We start from the raw sequence: 17,179 nt of genomic DNA, 5'->3' as shown, positions 1-17,179 counted from the left end.
AAAAAAAAAAGAATTATTTATGGTGATATTTAATCTTTTGCATATACCTAATTTTGCTTTATTGTTCTTCTGAGGAAACTTTTACAGTTGTCTCTTGGTTGGTCTTGTTTCTGAAGGTTCATAATGATGTACCTCATGAGGATCTTTTTTACTTCTTTGTGGTGGGCTTTTGGTAGGCTCTTTAATTTGGAAACATCAAGTTTAGAAAATTTCTTTGATTATGTCTTTGAGAATTTATTCTCTCCCTCCACTCCCATTTTCTTTCTCTGTCTCACTTTTGTTAGTCAGATGTTGTATGTTCTGGATTAACCTCTCATCAACTTTTTTCTTTTTTTTCTTTTTTTTTTTTTTTTGACAGAATCTTGCTCTGTTACCAGGCTGGCGTGCAGTGGTGCGATCTCGGCGCACTGCAACGTCCATGTCCTGGATTCAAGCAGTTCTCCTTCCTCAGCCTCCCGAGTTAGCTGGGATTACAGACGCCCACCACCTTGCCCGGCTAATTTTTGTATGTTCAGTAGAGACGGGATTTTGCCCTGTTGGCCAGGCTGGTCTTGAACTCCTAACCCCAGGTGATCTGCCCACCTCAGCCTCCCAAAGTGCTGGGATTACAGGTGTGAGCCACCATGCCTGGCCTTGTCTTACTTTTCATTTTGTCTTTTTGTTCTGCTTGATGGAACTTTTGATTTTTTTTTTTTCTTATTTTTCCTGTCCTGTTTCTTGTTGATGCCTAACCATTCCTTTTTCATAGCATCCTGCTCTTATTTCAAAGATGCATTTATCTTTGTCTAGCTTTATGAAATATACATATCCTATGTTTATAAATATCTCTAAATAAAAATGTGTGTATCTGTTTCTGTATATATAGTTATATATCTAAACTTCATTCTGCTGCCTTTATCATCTCTTTTTTTCTTGAAGTTACTTTTTTTCTGTTGCCGATTTTAGCTCTTTCTTTTTTTAAATAAGATGTGATGCTCTTAATACAGATACTGCCTAACTATGACTTGCAGTATCTGGGTTGCAGCCTGTTTTTGTACAGCTCTTGAGCTAAGAATGGCTTTTTAGCCTTGTTAAAGTATTAGGGGAACAAAGTAGGCAGAAGAATATGCTACAGAGACTACATATGGACCACAAAACCTAAAGTATTTACTATCTGGTCTTTTATAGAAAATGTTTTCCAATTCCTTTTTTAATGTCTGAGGATTCATTTTTAAGAGATGGCCGCTAAAAGCTGATTGGAAGCTCTGTATATAATTAGGGCTTGGTTAGTTTCACTAAAGAATAACTTGGTAATACTAAAGCCAGCTTTATTTTAGGTAGCCCAAAGTGTCATTGTTTATTGGTCTTTTCCTTGAGGCCTTTCAGTTTCTCTAGAGGAGAATCTCTTTATCTCCTGCCTGGAGTGTACAAACTTGCTACACATGTTTCCAAGATGAATACTACCTTTGAGTGTAGACTTTCACCTGATCATCCTATTTTTGATGCAATTGAATAAATCTGTACTCTCCTGTGCCTCAGGTTCAGTTTCTTCAGAGGCAAAAATCTTAGTCTTCTGCTGGAGTCAGAGTGGTCTGGCTGCATAGAAAGGCAATCAGTGGAGAGTTGCGAGCCCAGTTGCCACTTACATAGAAGTCAGTGCACACCACATCACTGCCTGTATACTTCTTAATCTTGTACCTCTTAAATTAAATTATCGAATTTTAAAGATTTAAACACAATCAGGAATGGTAACATCTGTTTGTATTGTATTGATCCATATGTTTTTGTATACATTCCCGTAGTTTTGGTATTACATGCTAAATATTTAATTCAGTTATCTAGAAAACATTTTGTTGCTGAGAACTAGGAAGACTTAATCTTTGATTTTCAAAATAACCCTGTGAGGTTGTGGATTATGGTGGCGGCATTTCACAAAGTAAGAAACTGAGACACCGAGAAAATAATTTTCATGTGGAAGATCATGAGTTTAGTAAGAGTAGAACAAGGATTAAGCCAAACACTCTAGGTCTAGAGAATACTTTCTTTACAACTTGATCACACTATAGTTTAAAATAGTATATTGATTACATGACAAGTGAATTATATTAATAAGTGATACAATAAGTTCAAAAGAGGAAAAGAATGGCCTCAGCTGAGAAGGTAATGGTAAGTATCATGAAAGATGTGGAGCTTTTGTTGAGTCTTGGATTAGGTAGGAGGAGGGAAGAGGGCAGTTCAGATGATAGGTTATGATCGAAGACAGTGTAGTGATGACACTCAGGAGATGGTAAGTACACTATTCTGATTAAGGTGAAGATTTGGGGACTATAGAATGAAAATTTCAACATGTGGATGTGGCTAGATCATAGTATTACATATGGGTTATTGGGAGATGGTGTTCTAATATGGAACTCAATAAATAATTTGGTTTTTAAGATTTATCCAGTATGCAATATGAAGTGAGGATGCAGTGATTATACCATTTTAGGCATTTGTGGTGTGGGACTGTAAAGCATTAGTGATAAGTGCAAGAGCATGCTTCATGTCTGGATCAGACTGCATATAATTTTGTTTTCCTTTAGTGTTGACATATTTTGTAATTTCAGTATTCTAGGATAACAAAGTGCAGTGGTAGGTGTAATTTTTGGGAAATTTTATTCTGATGATTTGGTACCACTTTTGGCCAAAGATACTATTTTGTTTTTCATTGTAAGAAAAGAAGTTGGAAATTGTCTCCTTATAGATTCTAGTAAACATTTTCAGTAAAAATAAAACAGTGTTTTTCAAACCTGGGTTTAAGGCATTTAGGCTATTAGAGATCATCGCTGTATCTTAAAAGGAGTTCAGTTGTGGTTTTGCAGCTTGACTATATTCATCTTTCTTTGTCCTCTTCTAATATGTAAGCTCTTCCTTATAATGCCAAGAAAGAGAAGAATGGACCTGTATTGTTTGATACAGGTTGAACATTACAGTCCAAAATCCAAAATGCTCCAAAATCTGAAACTTTTCCAGTACTGGCATGATACCAGAAGTAGAAAACTTTACACCTGGCCTCAAGTGAGAGATTGCAGTTAAAATGCAGTCAAAATTTTCTTCATGCACAAAATTATTAAATATATTGTATAAAATTACCTTTAGACTGTGTGTATAAGATATATATGAAAGGATTCTTCTGATTATGAGAATGTTTTAATTCTTTACTTCTGTCAGGGCGTTCTATTTTGAAAAGATTTTATGTGTTACTGCTAAAAGTACCACATTGACTTAGGTGCTATGTACAGTTTTTTAGAGGCAATATAATCAATTGTTAAGTGCACAGATTCTAGATCCAGACTGTCTAGTTTTAAATCTCAGCTTTCTCTAATCTAGCTGTGATTTTGAGGTTTTTACTTTTACCTCTCTGCCACAGTTGTTTTGTTGTTGTTGTTTGTTTGTTTGTTTGTTTTCTGGGACAGAGTTTTACTCTTGTTGCCCAGGCTGGAGTGCAGTGGTGCTATCTCGACTCACTGCAACCTCCGTCTCCTGGATTGAAGCAATTCTCCTGCCTCAGCCTCCCGAGTAGCTGGGACTGCAGGCATGTGCCACCATGTCTGGCTAATTTTTGTATTTTAGGTAGAGACAGATTTCGCCATGTTTGCCAGGCTGGTCTCAAACTACTGACTTCAGGCGATCTGCTCACCTAGACCTCCCAAAGTGTTGGGATTACAGGCATGAGCCACTGCGCCCGGCCCACAGTTTGTTTTGTTTTGCTTTTTTAAGTTTTTAAAAATGTCTGTAAAGTAGCAATAATAATGTGGTTAATGTGAGAATTAAAAGTTAATTGGTATTGCCCTGCACATGGCAAGTACTAAATGATAGCTGTTATTTTCCATGCTTGACATAAAGTTTACGTAAAGGTTGCTTTTCTAGGTTTGTTTGCCAAGCACCTTATTTTGTTTGTTTTGCGATTTCAAGGAGAACAATTTGGTGTGTAATGGAGATCTGAGTTCCAGCTTTGAGCCATGCACTGATTTAACCTTGATTAAATCAATTTGTGTGTGTGTCGGGGTGGTTCAGATAAGATAATCTCTTCAGCCTATTTTAATAGATGAGCATGTTGAAACTTTGGCTGTGTTTGAATACTGAGTTGGAACTTGTTTTCTCTAAAGATTTTCGCTTAATACTAATGTGAAGTGGTGATCCCAGATATTTAGTTTTCATACTACAGATCAACAATAGCTACTAGTAAAATTCTCAAGTTTTAACTTGTTGAATTATTATGGATGATTCCTGTGTTATGTGTTTAATTATAAATGTAAACTGGTTTAACAGACATGCCTAGTAAAGACAGTTCTCTAGAATAACCTCTACCCTGGCTTTTCATGTCACTGAGAACATATTGCATAAAAATCTTGAAATAATCTTCTAGTAAAATTTGAGTGAGATAAACTAGAAGTACATTCCCTAGCTATAACTTAGTATGTGGGTGCTCTTTTTTTAAAAAATGTTATAAACTCCACTTAGAAATAAATGTTGTAGCCAGATTTTATTGGAATCAAGTCCTATAAAGATCATTGTGTATAGTTCCCATAAAGTTATTGTGGTTTTTCCTGAACTTTTCCTTCTGCAGCAAAGTTCTATTTTCATTAACTACACACTATTTTAAAGTAGAAGATGGTGGTGAAAGATCTGTTTGTGTCACCTTTGGATTTTTTTTCTTTGTCAAAGCAATGGCAGTATTGATTGTAACAGAAAATTATCTGGAATTTGGACTTGAAACAGGTAATAGTTTCATACAACTTTAAGAATCAATTTTGCTTTATCTAATGCTAATATTTTTGACCTCAGTATTTAAGTTTTATATCTGATAAATATTTAAAATTAAATTTAAAGTGTATACTCTGTAATGGTCTAAATAATTAACCTTTATTATTCTTAATTAAGATCTTCTGTTTTTGCTTTTGTTTGAGCTAAGTTTTTAATTAATGTGTTTTCCAAAAAGACGGTCTCATTTTTTTCCTTACAGTTAAATAAGTTTCTGTAATGCTAAAGTTTACTCACACAGTTAAAGAATTAATGCAAATTTTATGCACACTCATGGAATGTACAAATATCAAAGGGATGTTTTCAAAGCCTGTTCCTGCTAATAACCAAATTTTATTGCGTTATGGCATACTAATTAACACATGAAAGAGCTGAGCTAGTCACTTCAACATTTAAGATGCTCTGTTTTCTAGCATTTTATTTCCACAGAAAGATTCTATATTTCACATCTGTGATAAGAGTAATCTGTTTTGTTTTTTTTTTCCTACAGGGTTTACAAATTTTTCAGACAGTGCGATGCAGTTTCTTGAAAAGCAAGGTTTAGAATCTCAGTAAGTCTTTGAAAAATTAAGCATTATTTAAATTTAACATTTTATATTTTTAATAAAGCGGTATTTACTATAGCTGTTTTAAATTAGTAAAGAGTTTTAAGTTGGACTGTCATTTCTAGAAACATCCTTACTCATAATTTTTATGACTATATAAAGTTAGTGTCTTTCATAGAATTCTTACATAAATTTGCATTTCTTAAATTCATCTCCCTCAAAAGATTAAATTTCTATCCAAGTTATATGTCAGTTCCTTGTTGAATGTGTAAGTTAGGTTGTTGTGACTGTGACTAAAGAGATGCCTCATTTAGTTTACAGTTCACCAGAATCCATTATAGGTACTTGAATAATAGCAATCTTTTTGTAGAAATTTGCTTTGTTTTACTGTTATTGTTGTTTGTAACATAATTGATTAGAAGAAAGGAAATTCTTCGAAAGCTAATTATAAAAATTTATCAGCTTTTTTAAAAATTTTATTTTTAGGAGTCCTGTTTCAAAACTTACTTTCAAATTTTTCCTGGCTATTTTCTGTTCACTCATTGGGGCTTTTTTGACATTTCCTGGATTACGGCTGGCTCAAATGCATCTGGATGCCCTGAATTTGGCAACAGAAAAAATTACACAGTAAGCGGAAAATGTACATAAGCACATGCAGATAAATATATGTTTTCCATCTTAATGAAGGTATAATATTGTAATGTAATCATAAATTATTGTATTGAAAATTAATAAATAACTATTTGATGTCACATTACTTCCTCTTTCAACTATAAGCAAGTTTCTTTTATTTGCTTCTAAATTTTAAGTCTTGTATTTAAAAAGATACAGCATCAATTACTAAATTTGTCTTACCTGTTAAAATGAAAATCTCAAAATTTATGTTCTTTCTAATTCAAGGGCTTATATTGCAATCTCTACAACTAAACTGAGGCTCCATAGAAATTTCCCTTAAAAAATAAGATCATTTTACTTTAAAATATTGTTTTAAATTTTTATATGAATCTATTTAAATTAACTTTTTAATGTAAAATTTTATTTAAAAACATTTTAAAACTTAAAGTTGTATGTAAGAGATGTTTGTTTTCCTTAAGTTATTGACCTGCTTATTAGACTCTTATTAAAATATACATTATTTTGGGATTGTTAATACTCTACAATGTTATATGTTGTACATTACTTCTAACTACCAAATTCTATTTTACTTCAGAAATTCTATGTTACTTTGGACAAGTCATATTTCATCTTTATATGTAGTTCAAAGCCCATTGACTATATTCTTTGTGGTTGTCACAGATTTTTTTTGTTGTTGTTGATGTAGACATCTTGGCAGAAAGATAGGCTTATATGTACTTCAATTCATATTCAGATCAAAGTTCCTGCCTCATCGTTTTGTTTTGCAGTAGAAGCCCAACTTGAGAGTATTTCATTTTGATATGTGTATTTATAATCATTAAGTTTCTCTGGGTGATCTTATTTCCTAACATTTCTATTCTTTAAAACCTATTTTTAATGAGGCTGAGTCTTTAGTCTTTGCACATTCTTGTCTCTGTTACCTATGTCATTTCCCTTTAATTTAATTTTGACTGTCTTTTTTTTTAACCTCACTTCCATTTTTCTACATATGCTTTATACGTGTGTTTACCTATTGTCACCTCCCACTACACACTCCTTCATCCTTCTTTTTTTTTCCCCCCTTCTTTTACTCAGCGTGCTTTTGGCTACATCCTGCCTTTCTCCCACCACCCATCTCCCTAATGGCTTCCTTTAAGACAAAACCTGGTTCTCCCCCTCCTCCCTACACACACACTTCAGTCCACTAACCCCAGTGTTATGATTTAAATAAGCTGAAAAGGGTGGGTGGAGGGGAGCCCTTCACAAGCTACTGAAACCGCTGTGGGCTGCTCCTTGATACTAGAGTGTTCCCTAGCAACACTGCATACCTAATACTGCTTCTTTCTTCCCCACATCCGATGGTTTACCCAGGCTGTGGGATGAAAGAATCACTTTATAAAAACATTTAAAGCATTTAGTGGTGGTTGGGGGTGGAGCGCACATTTTAGTGCCCTTTTTAGTAAAATGTGGCTTCGTTTTAAGATTTTTTCCCTTTGGGGATTTGGGGTTTTATTTTCAGTTATTGCAGCCCCTCATTGTGTTGTAGCACTCTGCCTTGATATAAGGGTGTGGGCAAGCTAGTTCTGTTGTGAGAATAACATGACTGGCACAAAGAGCAGCATTCTCTTCACCCCCATGGCCAGGCACTACGACCTGTTTTTATATCAGAGGTTAAAGCGAGAGTTCTGCCTTTCGCTGTCAGGTGTTCATGGCTTCCTGACCCAGCCCTGTTCACTCACACAGATCCCTGTCATTTGCCTGTGTAGTAATACTTTAAAATGTGGTGTTTGTGTGTATTTTGAATCCTCCAGTTTAGCTCTTAAGTGTGGTTGATAATGAAAGCAGTTTATGGTAATAAAATGTGTGAAGAATTTGCCTTTTTTCTAAAATAAGAAAAATGTGCATCAGCCATCTGTCTCTGTAGGGTACAAACTTGGACAATTAACATTGAAGTTATAGTGCAGACCTGAAACCTTTGCTGTATTAGGTATATTGCCTTGTCAGGAGTAATGCAAATTTTTTTGATATATATATATATAGGATAGGGAAATTATTTCAAGTGTGTTCATACTCATTCAAAAAGAAATTAAAATGTGGAATCACTTATGATTTTAACAATGGAAATTAAAAATTATACATGATCATTACACATTGAAAAGTTCCTCTGTTGCAGGTTGTTGGAGTAGGTTCCATCTGCCATATGCCTTCTAGTCATATGGACCTGGCTAATCACTATCATTTACTTGTAGATAATGAGGAGACACTTTGTTTCAGTTGCACGAGAAAGTGTCAGACAACTCTTCTGTACTGAAAATCCATTAGATTCATTGACTATCTAAAGTTAGAATCATTAAATACCTGCTTATTAAATCAGGAATAAAGTATGGGATTACTAAAGAATACTAGAATAGAAGTGAGGAAATCTGAATTTTAGTCCTATATTTACCTCTGGCCTGTTATTGCCAAGAGCAAGTCATTGAACTTTTCTGCGTCTAAATGTTCTCATTTGAAAAATTAAGATAATGACATAATTTCTCACAGGCTCAAATCAGTGTTAAATCATAATGATAAATATAAAATGATGGTGATAGTAGTACCATAAGTAGTAGAATATTGCAAATAAGTTCCTACCTCCATTTTAGTAAGACCCAAGCTTCTGTAGTTTATTAGCACATGTTGTTTCTGAATTTTTATATTTATTTCTTACATATTTTCAGAACATTACTTCATATCAACTTCCTGGCACCTTTATTTATGGTTCTGCTCTGGGTAAAACCAATCACCAAAGACTACATTATGAACCCACCACTGGGTAAAGAAAGTATCCCTTTGTAAGTATGGGCATTTGAAGGCTGATTTTTATCACCAAAACTGCTTTACTAAATGTTATTTACTGTATTTGTTTTTCAGTGATAAAATCAGGACACTGTATTTTTCAGACATTAATAGGAATACTAAAAGATGTGTTAGAAAATTGAAGCTACAGAGCATCATTTAACATTTTTGTGATCTTTATTAATGTTAATGATTATTACTTTGCACTAATATTATCTTATACACTGTTTTTTTCTCTTCTTTACATCCAGTCATCATCATTTTTCTGTTGTCATTGTGCCTATTGTTTAGATACCTTCTGGAGTTCTTTTGTTTTAATTGTGAAAATTATGGAGAAAAAAAGTAGTATAAATGGAAACTCATATACTCAACCCCTATATTTGACAGTTGTTAACATTTTCTATATTTGCTTCATCCATTTTTTATTTTGTTTTTTGATGAAGCATTTTTGAATTAAATTAGAGACGTACCAGTTTTATCCCTTCATACTTTCTTTAGCTTGCACCTCTAAAAAAAAATAAGGATATTTTCCTATATAACAATAATATCATCGTACCTAACAAAATTATCTAATACTAATACCTTAACATTATTATCTAATACTAGTTTATAGTTCTACAGTTAGGCAACTATATTTTAGCAGAAGATGGTGAGGAAACAAACAGTTTATTAATAGGCGTTAATAACTAGACTTGATATGTTAGCCTTGTAGAACTGTTAGAGTAATAGAAAGTTTCAGACAGAACTTCAAACTCCAGCTCTCCTCCTCACTAAAATCTTTGCTTGAGGCAGATTACTTAACTTCACTGAGCCTCTGTTTCCCCATCTGGAAGACGGATAATAGTATCTACCTCACAAGGTTATCATTGAAATAAATGAAAGAACACATGTAACGCAACCAGCTGGAATTAAGTGCTTAATAAATGTTCTTTTCACTGCTTTGCCTCATCAGAATTAAAATAGAAATACTTGACTAGTCATTGACTCTGTAATGTACCTTTTATATTGTGTACTTCTTTTAGATCCTGGTAACAGTTTTTCTTGGAGTATGTATAAAATCAGTGATGACCATGATAATTTTTCTTTTTAGATTTAATCCTATTGAACCCGGGAAATAGCCACTGAAACAGTAATGCTTCCCGCATGCCGATACACACTAATTACCTTAATGGTAATTTTGACTTGACAGATTCCTTAAGTATTGAAGAGTAATTCTAAGGATCCTAGGGTTCTAGAAAAATCTCAGAGAAACTGCTAATTCATATCTTTGATACTGAAAGCATTCCCAATCCTTCCTTGAAATTTGGTCATGGAAACTGGATTTCATACTCCTGTAATTATGTTCTCTGATTTTATATTTGCCTTAGTTAAATTGAGAAAATAAGGAAACTAGCATTTATGATACACTTATACCAGTTATTATGTGAGATATTGATACTTTACATATTGTATCTTTTTATGGTAATTGTGCATATGTTGTTGTTCTCATCCTATTTTATAAATGAAGTAACAGGCTCAGAGGTTAAATAATTTGACTAAGGTTATTCAGCCAAATCGCGTGTACATAAAACACTTGGTAGTTATACCAACATTTACTTCCCACTTCCAGTCTGATTAAATTGCATGTGGATTCATTAGTAGTGAATACTTTATTTAATGGAAATGGGAATAAGAAACTTTTCCCTTGTGTGTATATTAAATTATAGGAAAAATGTGGTTTGTACATAAAGACCTGAGGTTCTCTTTCTATGGTTTTACCTCTGCTCTCTTTTATTATTCTTTAATTTGAATTCATAGTTATTAGAGGCAGTTTTTAATTTTTGTTAAAAATCTAAAGTGCAAATGGTAGATTGTGAAAAAATGGCTTCCCATCAAAGAGGGTAGGATGAAGGAAAAATGAAGTGACAGGTTCTTCTTCTGTCACAGACAAATTGATTTGTGGAAAGGTCTTTGTAATCAGAAACAAAAACTATGGTGTAATGTAGTTTCAACCCAGAAATGTATTTCAGTCCATCATGTGTTCTGATAAAGCATTGAAAAAAAATAAAATATTGGTAAACAGAGTCCATGTGTGCTTATAACCTCATAAAAAGAACACAGCATATACAGGAAAGCTCAGAATGGCATCAGGAATTTAGGGTGATTTCTTCTGCCTGTGCTTTACCTGTGTACTTTAAGCCCCTCCTCATGCTCCTTCTTGAGATACTCTATTAGATCAACTTTTCAGATATTTATGATGATACTGAATAATCTAATTAGAAAGTACTATTTAATGACTATTATCCTAAATCCTGAACCATAAACTAAGCAAATAATTTTCTAGTTCGCTACCTTCTTCTTCTTTCATTCACATTACCTGTTATCCTCAAAGGCTGTGAAATAGCTGTCTTCAGGCTGCTCCCAGTTAGTTGTCCTTGTTGCACAACTGGAGGGAGCACAGTATTGCTTTTAAGTCCCCAGGAAAGGGTCAAGGCTGTGGGTAGGCTTGTGTCTTATGTACTGTTACCCTCACATGATGGCTGCCTAATCTCATTGTTCACTGTAGTGGAAACATGTTGATAAAATGTTATGCCTTTATCTTTCTTAGCCAACAGTGCATTTCCATTGGAATTTTATGTCCATGTCCCCTCGTGACTTAATAAAAAGAGAGAGTATATAAAGTAAAGCCTTTGTCCCATCCCCATTTCTTAACTCCATTTCTTAAACAGTTCGAGCAAAATATTACACTTCAAATTTTCCTATATTGTAGTTTTAGTTATGAGTTGTTTTTTTTTTTAATCTTTTCTCATTTGTTCCTCTTTATATGCATCCATTCTACCCTCATGTTCTTACCGAATTTCAGGGATACCCTTCTCAGTTCCAGGTTTTACCTGGCAAATCAGTCTATGCATTACAACAGTCATATTAAGTGCCTGATAGGTACTAGATATAAGACTAGATGCCAAGGGTGGTCTAGTCACTACATTCAAATTACTTACAATGTACTTCATCAGAGCAGAAACCCATGATCTTTTAAAAACATTAAACACCAAAAGGACATCAGAAGTTATCTCTTCTTTCTAAAATTCTTTAAGCAGCCCTCATCAGTGATCTGGTTTCTGAAACGATGTCTTTACGTTATATATTTTCACCTAGAATCCTAACCTTAAGTTTGAGGAATTGCTCAGAACCGAGCCAGCTTCAATACATAGCTAGTTAAATGAATTGTTGTAGAGGAATTTCAGGCATCTGATATCTTCATAATGTATCAGAAGTTTTGATTTTCCAGTGGTCCCAAGTGAAGGCTCAGCAGAGTGAAAGATCCCATCCAAATAGGTATATGATCAGGCAAAGCTGTACCCAGTGATGTTGGGTGACTGACTTGATTAGTCCCACAGGCAATCCCTGCAGTTTTCTTGCTTTCCCCAACTTCTCTTTTCATGTTACAGCCAGTTTTTATCCATGGAGGAGGGTATAGAGAGAAAAAGGTCTCATGTATTGCTCTACTTTTTTCTTCTAGATACCTGTTAACTTCTTATACTTTCATAATACCTTTATCTAGTTCTGTTATTCAAGTGAAAGTATTATACAGATAAGTCTATGGCAGAGTCAGATTATTTTGTGTGTCTAACTGTTGCTAAACATAGACTTCTTATATTTTATATGGTGAGCATTAACATACAACGAGCATGCTAGCATATTGTTGTCTTTGAGAGCACCATATCAACTTTTTGATCTGTAGAATGACAGAAGCCACATTTGATACTCTGCGACTCTGGTTAATAATCCTGCTGTGTGCTTTGCGGTTGGCCATGATGCGTAGTCACCTGCAAGCTTATTTAAATTTAGCCCAAAAATGTGTGGATCAGATGAAGAAAGAAGCAGGGCGAATAAGTACGGTTGAGCTACAGAAAATGGTAAGTTTTATACCCTAGTCAAAATGAAAAATAGCAAAAACTGCACTTTAAGAAAAAAGAAAAATACTGGTTTCCTTTAGTAGATAGTATTTCAACCTGTCTTATTCTTATTGTAAATAAACAAAACAATCTTAAGCTAACAGATATCAAAGAGACCTTTATCTGATTTTGGTGCCACGTGAAGGAAGGGGTCTTAATTCTTCTTCCTGTCTTAAGTGCTTGGTGTCATACAGCAGGTGGTACAAAGCTGTTTTATGCCTAATATTGCTAAATGGGACCCTTTTAATAGATTTGAAAGACGTTATAACATATTGTCCAGACTTTAAGACTTAAAGAGTAGGAAATACTACTTTTAGTGGCTAAATTTATTCATTTTAAATGTACTTGAACATGAAATGTAAGTATTTAATTTATTTGAGGCTTCCACAGAAGAAAAGGACAAGGAATCCATCTGCCACTATAATGGACCAATAACTTGATTGTATCTTTTTTAAGAGAGGTGGTTTTAGCTACCTCCTTTTATTATTATGATTGTTATTTTATTTTTTTGTAGAGACAGCATCTCTCTTTATAGCCCAGGCTTGTCTTGAACTCCTGAGCTCAAGCAATCCTCCTGCATCACCTCCCAAAGTATTGGGATTACAGGCTGAGCTACCACGCCCAACCAGCTCCAGTTTTTTATTCACCTCCATAGTTAGAGGCATTTATTAAGAGTTAGACAACTTTTTTCTGTTTTACCTTTTATATATTTTTATATTTTCCATAGTTTGACTTCAAATATGTTCATGTAGAATGGGGACTTAATTTTTTATTTATGAGGGATTTATGCTCATATGTGACTCTGCCTACTATTGTTATTTAGTTGGATATTTTAGGTAGATGCCCTTACATTTTGTTTTATCTTTGAAATATGAGTAAATGTATACCATTTGAATCTTAGTCATTATTTTCTCCAATATATATACATCATTTAAGAATTATTTTTAAGGAATCTATTTTAATGTTCTCACATTCTAAAAACTTGTCTTCAAGTTGAGCCTTTCTAGAGTCATTTTGGGGACATTTAGCATTGACATTTAGCTTCCTTCTTGTGAAAGGATTATCTCTTAAACATTTTGGTATGACAATTATATGAAAGTTTAATTCACTCCTAACATGTCAGTTGTATTAGACACTTAAGAATGTTGTTGGTTGCAGGTGGCTCGAGTCTTTTATTATCTTTGTGTCATTGCACTGCAGTATGTGGCGCCTCTGGTAATGCTGCTTCACACAACTCTGCTTTTGAAAACACTAGGTAGGCATGCCCTGGCAACTAGGAAGCATCTTTTACTTTCTACCTATAATTAATAAGGCTTTTTGTCACCAACAAAGAAATGCAACTCTTAAACTTGTTTCTCTTTTTAAAAGCTGTAGAAAGAACCATGGGAAAGTTTTAGCTGTAGAAGGTGATTTATCATTTTCATTTTGAAAACTCAGACCCATGGTTTTATAACTTTATGCTTTGTCTTCAAGAATTGTTTACTAAAGGTTAAGTCTCAGATTTACCCAGTAACTTTAGTAAGCACTGTTGATCTTAGTTACTTTTGTGTTATAAGAAGATGATTTAAGGTTTTGTTATTGCCTAATGTTTATATTATTACAAGGCAATTATAAATTTACATAAATTGCAGAATGCTATGGTAAGTTCTAGTTTAGATAACTTACATTGAAAGGGTGAAGATTTCTCAGTACAAAATTCTACAAGTCTCTTCACTAAGCTATCAAGTCCACATGTGGTGTTATTCAAGAAGTATCTATTACTGCATTAATCATTTCCCCTTTTTTGGATCAGGCAATCAGCCACTGTTAGGGTTTAAGAAACCCAAAGGAACTAAAAGTATTATTTGGCTTCATGGACTTAGTGGGTGTCATAGACCTGATGATAGGTGTAGTTGCCCTGTAAGAATCTATGGAATGGAAAGGGGTAAGTAGTTCAGTTGTAAATTAAGTGACCCATATCCTGTCCACTATAGGAAAGTATATGATGAAAAAAATTTCTGGAAGCTATTAATAGGTTTTCACATTGAAATCATAGATAATTTCTGAGAAAGGAATTTATTTTGATATTCTAGAAGTAGAAAATATTTCTCAGAAGTTATTGAATCTGTCCTTGTCACTCCAGTAGAGTTAGCTGATTCATTTCTTATACAATGAGGAAATTGTTTTTGTTATTTTACCCATTTTTAGTGCAATTAATTAAAAGTATATCAGACTTTTTGCTTTTATGTGTAGCTTTACTGATGAGGCCAGATAGTCTCTAGTCATGTTAATTTTTTAGGGATCTAGAAGGATTATTATTTTACTTTATTTTCAACATAAAATGACGTACTATGCCTCTAAACTTATTGTTAATTTCAAATATAGTAAAGATTTTTTTTTTTAGTAAAAAGCTTTGTAATTAGTTACTCTTCAAATTGTATTTGTGTCTTCAATTTTCTAGGTAATCACTCCTGGGGTATTTATCCAGAATCTATCTCTACCTTACCAGTGGATAATAGTCTACTCTCCAATTCTGTTTACTCTGAATTACCATCAGCTGAAGGGAAGATGAAGGTAACTGTTACGCAAATAACAGTGGCACTGAGCAGCTTAAAAAATATTTTTACTCCTCTTCTTTTTCGAGGACTTCTGTCTTTTCTGACCTGGTGGATTGCTGCTTGCCTCTTTTCTACAAGCCTTTTTGGGCTTTTCTATCACCAGTATCTGACTGTGGCATGAATCTCAGTTAACAAAAAAGCATATCCAAATCACACTTTAAATTCAAATATTTGTGCCCTTAAAGGGCTGATGAAAACCAGAAGAAAGAAAATACAATGGGGAAAAAAAAAAAAAACAAAACATATCAGAATGTCTTGTATTAAATGTTTCCTCTGTATTCTCAGGGTGAATTAATGTTGTAATATTTAAAATTACAAAATAGATTGTTAACTGTTACACTGTGGCATTGGAATTTTAACTCTTTGTATTTACTGGTAGGAGAGGGCTATCTACAAGGGTAATATTTCTGATTACCCTGGTTTACACAAACTTCCAGCAGTCTTTGAAACATCTCACATGACTCTAGTTACTGATTGCTTTTAATGCTATTATGGTACTGTTGATAGTCATAGTGGCTGCCTATAGAACAATCTTCAAACTGAGCCATGCTTTAGGGGAGGGAAAGGGGCTAAAGTCTCTTCTGTTGGTAATATATTAGTTACTGTTGAAACAATAAAATCCAACAGAAAGGAAGAGATAGCTACTGTATATTACAGTAAAGAAAGCTGCAGTTATTTTAAATTTAATGGAGATGAATATGGTTAAAATATATAACTACTGCTGCTTGAGAATAGCAAGAGTATTGTTTTAAAACATACATATTCTACCCAACTTGAGAGTTCTTTTAAAATGACTGGCCATATGAACATTTGTAATCTTGCCATTAGGTTTGGACCTGCCATATTTTATTTTATTCTACGATCCTAAATAGTTCCTTTTAATAGGCTAAAAATATTTATCAATACTGATCAGACTTTAAAGAAATTACTTTGTAAACCTGCTGACTACCTGTATGTATTGTATATATATTATATATTAAATATATAATATATTGAGATTATAAAAGATGAAAATATTGAATCCTTATAATTTAAGTTGCAGAATGTATGTTAAAAAGTGACTTGAATGAGATGTATTTGTATCTAGAAATGTTATTTCTTTTTGGAATGAGATTAAAATACATTTTGAAAGTTCAGCAGAGTAAGCAATTTATTTGTATTGCCTATATGTGAGTGTATTTAAAGGTTTATGGATGCTTAATAATTTCTCCCAAATTAAAATTCTTTTTCTGTCATTTCTGAAAATCAGAATCTTTCCCTCCCAAATCAGGTCTACAGGTATCATGTATGCCTTGGTTAAATAGGACTCATTTTAAATTTGTAGTTTCTAGAATAAGAAATATTTTTGTTTTACTGGCCAAAGTTGAGATAATTTGAATGAAACATTCAAGGGAAATGAAAAAAAAAAAAAAAAACTCTTTTTGATTCTTTTTACATCTAAAGTTTAAAATGAAGGGTCAAGATTGTAAAATGTATGAGAGATAAACAAAGGTAGTTTTTTTCTCTTTTTAAATAAATGAATAAATACTTTTCCATATAACTGTTAGGAGGCTGTCTTTATGTTTCAGTGCTGTTACCACTGTTGAAAGCAAGTTTGAAACCCTTCTTTTGGAATAACTTCCAGGGCTTAAAGTTCACATTCATTTGAAAATTTTAATATAGCAAATTCCTGTCTTTGGGTGTAGATTTAAATATTTTGAAAATAGCCATGTTTTAAAAGAAAAGGAATGCTTATACACTGCTGGGGATGTAAATTACTTCCACTCCTATGGAAAACAGTATGGAGATTTCTCAAAGAACTAAAAATAGAACTACCACTTGACTGAGCAGTTTTGGTACTAAATATCAATCCAAATGACAGGGAATCATT

General features: G+C 33.4%; 1 protein-coding gene across 3 annotated transcripts in view; it reads left to right on the top strand.

Moving 5' to 3' along the window:
• Window positions 1-16,445, top strand: part of TMEM161B (transmembrane protein 161B) — a 73,662-nt gene extending 57,217 nt beyond the window's left edge. For all 3 annotated transcript variants that reach the window (XM_011944244.1, XM_011944245.1, XM_011944243.1), the window contains 7 exons: window positions 4,589-4,740; window positions 5,273-5,333; window positions 5,814-5,954; window positions 8,660-8,773; window positions 12,499-12,673; window positions 13,871-13,967; window positions 15,153-16,445. In XM_011944244.1, the coding sequence (XP_011799634.1) occupies window positions 4,589-4,740; window positions 5,273-5,333; window positions 5,814-5,954; window positions 8,660-8,773; window positions 12,499-12,673; window positions 13,871-13,967; window positions 15,153-15,430 (1,018 nt within the window). In that variant the 3' untranslated portion in view covers window positions 15,431-16,445. The remainder of the gene's footprint in view (window positions 1-4,588; window positions 4,741-5,272; window positions 5,334-5,813; window positions 5,955-8,659; window positions 8,774-12,498; window positions 12,674-13,870; window positions 13,968-15,152) is intronic.
• Window positions 16,446-17,179: the final 734 nt, after the last annotated feature.

Source organism: Colobus angolensis, unplaced genomic scaffold, assembly GCF_000951035.1.
Source record: "Colobus angolensis palliatus isolate OR3802 unplaced genomic scaffold, Cang.pa_1.0 Scaffold23, whole genome shotgun sequence".
Lineage (NCBI taxonomy): Eukaryota > Metazoa > Chordata > Mammalia > Primates > Cercopithecidae > Colobus > Colobus angolensis.
Note: the sequence above shows the minus strand (reverse complement) of the source record. Positions and strands in the feature narration are given on the sequence as shown.